At 39.4% G+C, this 13668-nt stretch overlaps 1 protein-coding gene and 1 non-coding gene across 2 annotated transcripts in view; both read right to left on the bottom strand.

Annotated features, from left to right (window-relative positions):
* EXOC4 (exocyst complex component 4) overlaps positions 1-13668 on the bottom strand; it is an 828650-nt gene that overhangs the window by 68528 nt on the left and 746454 nt on the right. The window contains exon 15 of the mRNA XM_060108317.1: positions 2694-2835. Coding sequence (XP_059964300.1) covers positions 2694-2835 — 142 coding nt within the window. The remainder of the gene's footprint in view (positions 1-2693; positions 2836-13668) is intronic.
* Positions 10088-10194, bottom strand: LOC132496533 (U6 spliceosomal RNA). The gene has a single exon (XR_009533434.1). It is a non-coding gene; the product is annotated as a U6 spliceosomal RNA (small nuclear RNA).

The raw sequence follows: 13668 nt of genomic DNA, 5'->3' as shown, positions 1-13668 counted from the left end.
AAAGGTCTTCACAAGCAATACAGAAGTAACTCACCAGACAAGATAATGAAGAATGAAAAAAGCAAGCGCATACAAAAGAAGTGACATCAACAATACATTATCAAGTAAGCTTTGCCTGAGCACACCTGCAAGATAGCCAAGTTCTAACAGGAGTCCAAACATACAAACCAAAATCCTAATTACATTTTTAAAACCTAAATCTACTAAAGACTCGAAACAAAAAGGCAATACTCTATCAACTTTAATAATGTCTCACAGTAATACAGAAGAAAATGTATTACTATACACTTTCTGATCCTGAGGTTTTTGACCCTGATGTTTCAAAACTATATATCCAACTGTGTATTTGACATTGGTACCCAGATGTCTAATAAGCATCTCAAACCAAACATCACCAAAATGGAATTCTTGATTTCTACCCCTCCCCCAACCTTTCTCAGTCCCTCAGTCTTTCTCACCTCACTCAATGGTCTTGGCATCCACACAGTTTTGCTCTGTGGTTTCCCTGGAGTCCTGGTCCCAAAGCTGTGGTTTTCCTGGAGTCCTTTCTTTCTCTCACTGCCACCAGTCCTGCACCCAATCCAATCTATCAATATATCAGCTCTACCTTGAGACCATGTCCCAAATCCAACACTTCTCATGCCTTCACCTCTGTCATTCTGGTGCTCATATCTGGTCTTAACTGACCCCCCTGCAACTTTTTTGCATACAACAGCCAGAGTGATCTTTTAAAAATGTGGATGAGTGAATGCATGAATGAATAACTCCCCCTTCTTAAAACCTTCTAATAGCTTCTTGATGCACTTAGAATAAAATATGAACTCATGCTGTACAGCAGAGAATGGCACAACACTGTAAATCAACTACACTTCAATAAAAAAAATAAAACAATCTGAACTCTTCACGTGGTCTGTAAGACCCTATAATGAGTTGGGATCCATGACCCCACGTGATCAGGCTCCAGCCCGCCTCTTTACCTTTCCTTCCACTCCTCCCCACCTCCTTATTCACTGGGCTACAGTCATACTGGATTCCTCTCTGTTCCTCAAATCTGCCAGTTTGGTTTTGTCTCAGGACCTCGTGAGTGCCCCTCCCTGCCTGAAACTCTTTTCCACTAGGTCATTGGACAGATGGCTCCTTCTTGGTAACTTGTCACAACTTCCCTGACCATTTTATCTATGAAACAAAATACCAGATCCCCCTTTCTCGTCAACCCTAGCCATTCTCTGCACTGTCCAGTCTAACAATAGCTACACGTGGCCACTGAACACCTGTAATGTGACTAATCCAAATTTTGACAGGCTGTGGCGTAAAAGATGCAGTAGATTTCAAAGGCTTAGGACAAAAAAATGCAAAATAGATCAATAATTTTTATGTTAATTCCATGTTGAAATGATAATATTTTGGATATACCCGGTTGGATAAAATATATTATGATTTACGTGTTTCTATATTTTCAAATGGAACCGTTAGAATATTTAAATTATTTATGTGGTTCACATGTGTAGCTCACTTTATATTTCTATTTGATACCGTGGTTTAATTCCATTCTGCTATTTTATTTTTTTAGTTACACTAAGCTGAAATTTCCCTTTTTATTTACTCACTGGCTGTTCACCCCATTTAGAATGTAGCTCTATGAAAGTAGGGACCTTGAGTGTTTTTGTCATTGTTGTATCCCAATTCTTAGACCACTGTCTGGAACAAAGACGGCACTCAATAAATATTTACTGAATGAATAAATAAATGATTGGAGACTTTCTAGTCTTTTCTTCCTACCATTTCCAGAGGTGTGATAATAGAGTCTACCAAAGCTAATCAGAATATTCTACACTTCAGGGGAAGAAGCAAGAGTCCAAGAATATCATATCTTGGAAACTTCTTGAATTATGATTGAACTTAACGTCTTCAATTGGGTTTTAGGTTCTTTTTTTTTTTTAGTATTTATTTCTTTATTTGGTTGCACAGGGTATTAGTTGCGGCAGGTGGGCTCCTTAGTTGCAGCTCCAGGGCTCCTTAGTTGCGGCTTGCCAGCTTCTTAGTTGTGACGTGTGAACTCTTAGTAGCAGCATGAATGTGGGATCTAGTTCCCTGACCAGGGATCAAACTTGGGCCCCCTGCACTGGGAGCGTGGAGTCTTATCTACTGCGCCACCGGAGAAGTCCCGGGTTTAGGTTCTTAAAGAAAGGGATCGTGGTTCTGGCATCTGTATACTCCCTTCTTAGTATAGATTAGCATAGTACCTTACTAAAAATATCAATGGCAATAAAGTCATCATAGTCGAAAAGCTACCATATTTTGAGCACTTACTCTGTGGCAGGCATTGTACATATTACTTATCATTTCATTTATAAAATCTCTAAGATAGAAATTACTGTTCCTATTTTTAAGAGGAGGAAACTGAGTTAGTAAAGTTAATTAACTGACTTAAGATGGCCTAGCCATCTGGTCTAGACATTCCAATCTAGATCATTCTGATGTCATAGGCCATACAAACTCCAAACCACCATATTCACAATACACCATGTGCTTAAAAACTTTAACAGTGACTAACACTAAAAATCATTTTCAGTGTAAAAAAAGGACATCTATAATACGAACCAAAAATGATAGTGATACTCTCCAGACATAAGCGAGTGATTTTTGACTCACAGTGCAATTAAATCACAGTCTTGTGCTTGGCTGTGTCATACCTGACTTCCAGGTGTAGGACGAGCAAGCAGCGGTCAGCCATATCCTGGAAAGATTTTGCAAGTTCGCTCAGAGTCTGCACGATCTGCTCTGACACTGGTGGGAGATCCACGTTCACGTGGTTATCTTGAGCAGGAGACAGATCTGAAAGAAGGGGTGAGGACAAAACACCAATCATTTCATTAGATGCCTACAGATATTTTTTGAAATGACATATGATTTTGTTGTTCATCATGTTGTTTTTATCAATTTGGCTAAGGCTAGTGTTGGCAGCATCAGACATCTGAGACATGACAGACTATTTCGGTACTTGATTAAACATAAAAGCCCAGCTGATTGTCTTGCATCAATTCACAGAATGACAGAAACAGGAACTCAGAGTTGGAAGTGAACTTAGTAATCTAGCCCAACCATGTGGTCTATGCTTGTGTTATGTGTACATCTTCAAGTGGCTGTTCAGCTTCTGGTTGCACACCCACACAAATGTTTGTGAAAGGAAACTCAATTCCTCTTGTGGCCCCCATTCCATCTAAGAAAGATACGACCATCTTACATCAAGCCATGTCTGCTGTCATTGACGTCTAATCATTGGCCCTGGATCTGCCAACTTAACAATCACTCTTAACTTGTGTCAGTACTTCAGGTACTAAAGGTATCTCTTTTGGCTTCCCTGAAGTCTTCTCCTTTTTGGGCTAAATGTCCCCAGACTTTCAACTATTCTCCAAATAATCCAACTGAGTCATTTTATAATTCTCATAATTCACCAAAAAAAAAATTCCAATTGCTCTATATTTCCCTTGAAATGTGGGACTTAGGACCAAACATAATAAATACCACAGAGTGGTCTGACCTGTCTAGAAAGAGTGATCAATTCCCTTGTTGTAGAAGCCATGCTCCTTGCGTGTAAGCCTAGAATCTCCTGGGGTGGTGTGGGGCGAGGGAACAGGATGTGCTGCATTCTCTTTAACTCAAACAGAGCTTACTTACAATTGGCTAAAAGCCCTAAAAAGGTCTTTTTGGAAAATTTGATAAACCTACCTTCTCTATCTTTTGCAAGTAATTGATAAAATATTTAATAGCATTTGGCCATTTTCTACAGGAAAATACTAAATAGCAAAAATGTGAACTACATTTCCTTATGTCTAGACTTCTGTTGTGTATCCAGTTCCCCATAATTTCTCAAAGATCATCAACAATAATTTGGAAATTTAATTCAAAAGTTCTTTGAGTTCTCTAGAGCCTCAAAGCCTGGCCTTGAGTCCCGTCTCCACTATTTACTTATTATTGTGACCAAGAGCTAATGACAAATTCTTTCCGCCTCAGTCTCTTCTGTAAAATGGAGATAACATACCTTCAGAAGGTTGTTGGGAACACTGAATAAGTTACAGCTGTTGGGAGTATTGAATGGGTTAATGTAGATAAAATACTTCGGACAATAGCACATAAAACTCACTGAATATTAATATAAATAATAAACACAAGTACTAATTATTCTTTAGCAAGTGATTTGTCCAGGTTAAGAGTCCTAAGCTTAATTATAGCAACAACGTACTTAAAAGATAATTCCATCCACCTTGAGGTTCAATTTCCATTTATTAGTATCTTTTGCTTTCCCATGTGAAAATTCTTCTCCTTCTCAGAGGATGCAGTGTCATTGGATGAAGGGCTCCCTGGACTTAGGGGACATGGGATTTGGCGAGGCACTACTGGCTAACTTGGGAGGTGTCCACCTTACAGAGCAGGGCGTCAACATATGTAGTGGAAGGCGTATCTGCAGTTGTGGGCTTTCAGAGCTGCATCTATTCCTAGGCTCAGCCAAGCACAGAGACGAGCCTGGAGAGAACGTCAAGAATTAAAAGGTTAAGTTCTCCTCGGTGGAAACAGACTTCAATAAATTAAAATATCATGGCAAACGCACACAAAAAAAGAATTTTGTTCAAGGGAACTGACGTGTAAGGAGGAAGGAAATATAGTGATGGATTAAACTTATTACCAGCCTTGGCATCGTCCGAGATGTTCGCTAACTTGGTCTGCAGGACTGGATGTAGACACTGCTTTCCTTCTAATGCTATCATTATTCAAGTTGTTTGACTGCAAGGTGAGATTACTGCCTTCATAATGTTTTCTTTTGGCAGACTGGATGAAAGCAACTATAAGTAACACTAGTCTAATATTTCAAGGCATTTTAGCGCTTTTGATTCCTCTGTTGCGTGACACTACCTGTGCCATGAAGAGCAACGTATATATCAATAAAAAAAGGGAAAGGGGCTTCACTGGTGGTGCAGTGGTTAAGAATCTGCCTGCCAGTGCAGGGGACACGGGTTCAAGCCCTGGTCTGGGAAGATCCCACATGCCGTGGAGCAACTAAGCCTGTGCGCCACAACTACTGAGCCTGCGCGTTAGAGCCCATGCTCTGCAACAAGAGAAGCCACCGCAATGAGAGGCCCACGCACCGCAACGAAGAGTAGCCCCAGCTCTCCGCAACTAGAGAAAGCCCACACACAGCAACGAAGACCCAGTGCAGCCATAAATAAATAAATAAATAAATAAATAATTTTAAATAAATAAATAAATAAAAAAGAGGAAATCAGACCCTAAGGAAACTGGGCTCATGGTCCAAGGTCTAAGGCTATACTAATCTCCCAACCTACCAAAGGCATTTTGGACAAATTTCACCAAGTTAAAAAACATTCCCTTTCTTCTTACAGAAATACGTAATTTCATCATGTGTAGCAGCTGACTGGCCAAACTCTGCAAATTAAAAAAAAAAAAAAAATCCAAGTAGAGTAAGTTAATAGCCAGGAAAGCAGTCTACATAAAACTTGCAAGGTAGAGGGGAGGTAGAAGTAGTTTAGAATAGCAGCATGCTGTACTTTTAGCTTGACTGTAATCTACAGCAAAAATAACATTTTAGTAAAGCACATGAAAACTGATGCCCAGGGCTCCACTGAAAAGCTGGTCTGAGAATTCCTCAGGACTCTCTGAAATTTATGAAGTTTTCTTAACAAGAAGGAATATACTGAGAAAAGAAGTGCTGAGCATGGCAAAGCCAACACAAAACAATTACCTAGCTCTCAAATGTCAAATGGAAATTTACAAAAAAGCAATGCTGAGTGAATCTGCTTGGGAGATTATAGTCAAGATAGGAGGTTACTGGACACCCACACACATACACACACACTCTTTCAGAGGTTCATGGCTGTATATTTATCTCAGGGATTGCTCTTCACATTGGCGAAGCCCACATATATTAGGCTTTAACAATATTAGTACTTGATTATTTTACTAAGATACGCACTTTGAGCTGTTTTTCTACTACTGGGGATGGGGCACATCAGATCATTCAAAGTATCCTTGTTCCTCTTACAACCACTGTATAAAAGCATGCATCTTTGAGATGCCTAACTATTTGTGGCAATGTGACTGTGGCTTTCTGTGCTAAATTGGTGGGTTTATATGAGGATGCTGAACCTTGGTCTCTGGGGCAGACACTGCTTGTTAGCTGAACCAACAGATATGGCCAATGCTCTCTTGTTCACTCCACAGTAGACTATGAGAAGCTAAATGTCTGCATTCCCAGCCTTGCTTGTGGCTGGAGGTGGCCATATGCCAATGCCACTGTCTGGCCAATGACCCTCTAGGTAGATTCTTCTGTGGCAATCTGATCTAATCCTGGGCTAATTCTGCGACTCATCTTTTGACAGGAAAACAGAACAAAGTACAGACTGTTGCCACTAACATTTTCTGGATTTTAATCCCCCCAAAATCTTCACTACCACCTGTCAATCCTTCACTAGGACTTGGCTAGTTCCTTTCTCTTCCTCAGCAACTTTCCCAAATTCATGCTGTGCTCCCCAGGCCCTTTGTCCTTCCCACTCTCTTAACTCCTCTCTTGAGCAATTCAGATTCTTTTTTTTAAAAAATATTTTATTTATTTATTTATTTATTTTTGGCTGCATTGGGTCTTTGCTGCTGTGTGTGGGCTTTCTCTGGTTGCGGCGAGCAGGGGCTACTCTTGGTTGCAGTGTGCGGGTTTCTCATTGTGGTGGCTTCTCTTGTTGTGGAGCACAGGCTCTAGGCGTGCGGGCTTCAGTAGTTGTGGCATGTGGGCTCAGTAGTTGTGGCTCACGGGCTCTAGAGCGTGCGCTTCAGTAGTTGTGGCACGCAGGCTTAATTGCTCCATGGCATGTGGGATCCTCCCGGACCAGGGCTTGAATCCGTGTCCAGTGCATCGGCAGGCAGATTCTTAACCACTGCGCCACCAAGGACGTCCCTCAGATTCTTATTAAGACTTCAAAAGGACTGTCAGCATTTGCTTTCTCCATAGTCTTGCCTTCCATTAATTCTTTCATGTGCCATAATCTGATTTCTGCTTTCACCTGTTTATTAGATAATTATTATGATAATAGTCACCAGTGGTATCCTAATTGCCAAATCCACTGGGCACTTTTCAATCCTACCCTCCATCCTACCCTCAGAAAGGCTCTCTGCTACATTCCACAGGACTACCCATTTCCTTCTTGAAATTCTGTTTTCTTTTGGCTTGTAGGGCACCAAAATTCTCTGGGTGTCCTTTCATCTCTCTGCCGTTGTGTTTTTTTTGTTGTTGTTGTTGCTGTTGTTGTATGTGGGCCTCTCACTGTTGTGGCCTCTCCTGTTGCGGAGCACAGGCTCCGGATGCACAGGCTCAGTGGCCATGGCTCACAGGCCCAGCCACTCTGTGGCATGTGGGATCTGCCCGGACCGGGGCACGAACCCGTGTCCCCTGCATCGGCAGGCGGACTCTCAACCACTGCGCCACCAGGGAAGCCCTCTGCCATTGTTTTAATAATTTCCTTCACTGGATCCTCTTCCTTTAGCGCACCCATAAATGCTGGGGTTCCCAGGGATTTTTTTCTCCATTGGTCTCCCTTGCTTGTCATTCTATATGCTCTCTCTGTGTGAGCTCATCAATTTTCATGGTTTTTGCTATTATCTTGGAATTGTTGACTCCTAAACTACATTCGATCAACCGTCTGCAAGCTATCTTTACTGTACATCCTGCAGGCCTCTCAAATGCAATGTGTTCAAAACTGAAGTCTATCTTTAGCATCTGCTCTTTATCCTGAATTCTCTTTCTGTTGCTGGTATATAAATCTAGGAAATCTCAGCTGCAAATACTGAGAGTAATCTCCTCTCTCTCCTCTCTCACTCCCCTCAGCAAGGAATAATTTCTGCCAACTTTATTTCCTAAATGTTTTCTTAATATATTTTGTTGTTTCTATATCTGCTCACTTTCTTGGTGGAGCCCTCATCTCTTCCATGGACTACTGCAGTAATCTCCTAACTGATGTCTTTGCCTCAATGCCTGGCCCCTACCTTACTTCAATTTTCCATATTTAGCTAATTAAATATACATTAAACAGTTATTTATCTAAGACACAAAATTTGACTATGTCAATTACTTGTAAAAACAGTATCAATGTTTCCCATTGCTTATACCATGAACCTCCTTAGCAAGGCTTTCCATGATTTTGGGTTTCTGCCCAACACTTCAGTTTTTCTCCATCTTTCATCACTTTCTCCTTCCTCTCCAACTTCTCTCTTCCGCAACTCTGGGCCCTTTGACCTGCCACCCTTTTAAAGCAAATTCCCTAAACATATTATGGTGTTTTAGGATTCTATACCTTTGATGGCTCTTATTCCTCTTTCTGAACTATTCATGCTTTCTGGCTCAGAAAGTCTTTCTCGATTCTCCAGGCAGGGTCACTTGTTCCTCTGGTTATGTTTTTCACACAGTTCTATTAGTTATCATATTCCATTGATATTATCTGTTTATCAGTATGTATCCCTACCAGATCATTAACTCCTTCAAGTAAGGGATTTTATACACACACAAACACAAATACACACACACACACACACACGCACCCACATTTTCAGGGCCAGCAGAATAACAGGAGGCATTACAGGAGCTTGATCAAAGCCTTTTTAAACAGAACAAATTATTTAATTGACCAATATAACATGACAAATAATTACTGTTCATATAGTAACAGATTGATAAAGATCAGGCAGGAGAAGGAATGACTTGCCATTTACAACTATAACTTTCACTTTAGTTTCTTGAGTATGTCCTAGGGACAGAGTAGGGATAGGGAAGTAATTTATTACAGCTGGTTTCCTGGGCTGTCTAGGAATCTTGCAAAAGTACAATTTAAGACAATTCTGGCCAATCCCTACAGCCTAAGTACTTTTTCTATAAATTGTATTGCCTTTAGAAGTCACCTTGATTTCATGAGTCCACCTTCCTGAAGCCAAGACTTGGGGGTCTCTCTCTTCTATCGAAATAAAATCCCTGGCATATCGAATACTCAGCATCTCTCAAGGAAAGCCATATACTAACTGTCACGGAGAAGCAATCAGCCTAGGACATTAGGATGTCTCAAGTGGTCCCACATCCTAATATTAACCAGACTGAAATCTGTTTAGGTCTTAAAATTAGTCAAAATTGAACTCATTCAGACCCAGAAGAGCATCTGTTTTCAAGGATGCAGCTGCTACACTTTCAATGGCAACTTACTGTGACTTTTTTATCATAGGAGGATGTCCTTGTGCATCTGCAATATTATCTAAAATTGTTGCAATATTAGCTTACACTAGTATCAGCTGTCATGAAAGTGATAAATTGAAAAGGGGAAGATGGTCATAGCAGGAAAAGTAAGGTTAACTCTGTGAATTCAAACTTTTTAGAAGATGGGAAAAGACAATGAAGAATGATCTCATGAGATTTTCTCACTGGAAAACAGTTTAGAAGATCAAATTTTGGTATAATCGTTATTTCTGACTCCTCTTCCTATTTGTACAGATACCACATAATGATCTCTGTTTGAACCTGGGGTAAAATTGTTTAGTTTTCAATCTTCAGTTTTCCTATTTAGAAAATTGTGGTAATAGGACCTTCCTAACTCCTAGAGCAATGTATTATTAGATTTTGGAAATAATTTTGAGATCCTTTGATGCTGTAATCTGGCACACATTATAAAAAAATAAAATTAAGGATGCTGATTAGCCTGTGACACTAAGAACTCCTGGGGTTTACAGAGTCAATGGGGGCTGTGACAGGAGACCCCCATCTAACCTCTTTTTTCTCCTTAAATACCTATGGGATATGCTACTATCGAGTCCAACACTAGGGTAGGATTTAAAAGTGTCCTACACTATAATACCACAGTTCCAAGTTGGAACTCTAATGCCAGCTAGCTCTATCCTCAGCCTTCTTAACTTCTCTGCACCACTATCCCTACTTTTTATTCATTCCCTTAAATTATTTGCAGCATATGTATGTTAACCTTCCTCCACTCCAGTGCTTTGTACACAGTAGGCACTTATAAGTATTCTTTTTTTTTTTTTGCTTAAAAATATGGAACGCTTCATGAATTTGTGCATCATCTTTGCACAGGGGCCATGCTAATCTTCTCTGTATCATTCCAATTTTAGTGTATGTGCTGTTGAAGCGAGCACTATAAGTATTCTTAAATAAATTATTTATCTATGAAACCTACTGGCTTCTGGTATGGATAGGTGATCTTCACATGCTAAAGTATCTACTGTCTTATTAGCTTCTAATTTGAATTTTCTTATGATAGAGATGTTCTTCCTCCTTAACTAAGCCAATTACTCCGAGCTAAAATTTCATGGTGACTCTTCTGATAACAATTTCTCTTTCCTGAAACACATTTTTAACACCTAGCTACTCTTTGCCAACAGTCCTAGCTTTAGCCCCTATTATCAAGTCATATAGTCACTCTTTCCCACTCTCCTAACAATTTAGAACCTAGCTTTAAGTTATCTGTACATAAGTATGGGCCTTAGATCTAAGAAACATGTTTGGTAGGTTCTCTCCATTTTGCTTCCTATTTCAGAAGTAATGGTTCTTCTGTCCCCAAACAGTAACTACCTCTTTTCAGTCCCGATTACTTTAGAAATTTTGGGTTTAAACTAGCAAAGTCAATTGATTTTGAAAACCAAAATGCTGACTCAAATTGCTCCTTGACCTATAAAATTATGCTTGTAAAGTATGGGGACATATTGTGCATTATTCAGATTAGGACCTGTATGTACATGCATACACATGTGTATAACTAGCTCTGGAAATACAGCCTGCTCTATGAAACATCACACCCAACCAACGAATCCTTTTGTATCTCATAGCCATGCATCAAGAATGCTAAGCCTTTTCACTGCTGCTTCTGGAAGGGAGCTCTTTTTTGTCCACCCTTATAGAGGAAGAAGGGCAAATAAAAGAGATTTTTAAAAACTGTAACATGTAAACATGTTACATCTTTTCCCACTATTAATCATAAGACGATGAGCAATATAAATTCTTAGTGTTCTCTGGAACCTCTCCCTATCACTCCCCTCTTTCTCCTCTGAAATGTCCTCTAGTCTCCTAACTATAGATAGTAACTCTTTGGGGCTGAAAAAATATGCCTGTCCCACTCAGTGCCCAGCCCAATGTCCCAGATGTTCAATAACATTTATTTGGGAATGTATTACTATAAGGCAAAAACAAAAACAAAACAAAACCTACACCAAAAGAATCCGAAGACCAGCTTTTACAAAGAAATTGCACTTTTGCCATTTGCAGCAACATGGATGGACCTAGAGATTATCATACTAAGTGAAGTAAGTCAGATAGACAAAGACAAATACCATGTGATATGACTTATATGTGGGATCTAAAAAAATGATACAAATGAAGTTATTTACAAAACAGAAATAGACTCACAGACACTTAAACTTATGGTTACCAAAGGGGAAAGGGGGGAGGGATAAATTAGGAGTTTGGGATTAACAGATACACACTATTATATATAAAATAGGTAAACAACAAGGTTCTACTGTATAGCACAGGGAACTATAGTCAATATCTTGTAATAACCTATAATGGAAAAGAATGTGAAAAAGAATATATATATATATGAATCACTTTGCTGTACACCAGAAACTAACACAACATTGTAAATCAACTATACTTCAATTAAAAAAAATAACTTGCACTTAATTTTATGGATGATGCTTAAGAGTAATTTTCATCTCTGTGAAACCATACTCTTTTCTATTGTTTCCCAAAGGAGTAAAATTTATTCTTCCACTTTTTAATCACCTCTAGAACACATTTCTTAACAACCCCAAGCTTCGTTTTCCCCATCTCTACAACTCGGAGAGTTGTTGTGAGGACCAAATGGGGAAAGTGGTCCCTAACACAGCACCTGCCACAAAGCTAGGGACCGTCCCCTGAACTCTAGTAACTCTCTGCCCCCCTCTTCTGGCCTCACCACTTTCACCTTGCACTGTTATTTGCCTACAGAATCCCTGGTAGATTGTGAGATCCAAGACAACAAAGGCAATAACTTATTCTTCCTAGCGTCTCTCATAGTCTATAGCTCTTCTTTATATATATATAATCAGCAATAATGCCTACTGAATTTAATCTTCAAGTTAAGAACAAACCAAAGAATTTCATAAAATTTTTTTCCCATTATATCTTCACAATGCTGTTAACCTATGTTTTCCAAATAGTTTAGTAGCCTGTGACATTATTCTATTTCAGGGTAAGAAACTGAAGCTCCAGAAAGCCTATGAGTGTTTGAAACTGCAGAATTATGCCAAATACTGACCTATATAGGGAAAGCAAAGGAGATTTGTGTAAGGCCCATTGTGAAGAACAAATCAAAAATAAGAACCAAGGTAAAAAAGGATAGCTGTTTCCTTAGGCTACCACAGGAGAGAGGCCAATTCTGAGCCAACAGTTTATCCTACACACCGCAGAGTTCCATAGTGGGAAACTCACATCCAGTTACTCACGAAACAGTGCTTGACGGTCACAAGCTTGAGCAGGCCCTGGACCTCCATTACATTTAGCATTAGACTCCTATCTCCATGCAGTGCAAACAGCACACACATGGTTTTTACACCTTGGGAATGACAGACCTCAGTCTCTTTCAGTCCTGGGGGGAAACATTAAGATGGATTTTTCTTTTATTCCAAATAATCGTCCCTGAGGCTTGGTAAAAACCTAATCGTCTACTAAAAAGGTGTGTGGTATGGCCAATTCAGGTCCTGCCAGATATGAAAGAGAAATGGGGGGGAACGTTAATGAATAGCTCCTGTCCTTCTGTTGAAAGACACTATTGTAGAGCTATCTTAGATTTCCATGGACTTTGTAAGCCTTTTGTATTCCTGTAAAACCCTGCATCAAAGAGCATCTTAAAATGTTAATAAATACTTAACCAGATATTTTGGTGAAAAAATGACACAGATTTAAGTTTTAAGAGAATTTTAGAGGCAAAAATATTATACAGCAAAGTGATAACATTTATGCATGTGTTCAAACAGGATCCTTCCAGCTTTGCACTTGTAAAACTTCCAAAGAGAATAAGGGGATGGCTTATTCACTAGGTAAATTAGAAACATTAGGTCCATTTACAAATGGTAAAACTGAACCAAATGGAAAGAAAGCATGTAACCCAATATGACAGCAAAAAAGTGCCATAAATAAAGATAGAACTAAAGGAGTTAAAATGAAAATCCTATATGTCATCTCTCTTCATTTTAATTTTTTCTTTGCCTTTTTTCATGAGTTTCCTGCTCAGGCAGCTGCATCATTCATAAATCTGGGCCAAGTTGAGAAATAAACATTACCTTCTTGACTGACAGCAAGTACAACCTCACTTTTATCTTTGTAGCCCCAGCATATAAAGCAGTTTCTGCAACCAGTAGTCAAGTATCAAGTTCAATGAACAAGATGGTACCCTCTGGAGACAGACCTGAGTTCAAATTCTGACTTTCTCATATACCATTTGGGTGAACTTCTCCATCACAGATTCTCCACTTGTAAAAGGAGAATCCTCATACCTACCTCATGGGATTCTGGATATTAAGTGAGAAAATATATAAACAGTTAGAATAGCGTCCGGCACACAAGGGCTTAAT

The sequence above is a fragment of the Mesoplodon densirostris genome, chromosome 9 (genome assembly GCF_025265405.1).
Source record: "Mesoplodon densirostris isolate mMesDen1 chromosome 9, mMesDen1 primary haplotype, whole genome shotgun sequence".
NCBI lineage: Eukaryota > Metazoa > Chordata > Mammalia > Artiodactyla > Ziphiidae > Mesoplodon > Mesoplodon densirostris.
The sequence above is the reverse complement of the archived record's forward strand: the minus strand, read 5'-3'. Positions and strand labels throughout refer to the sequence as shown.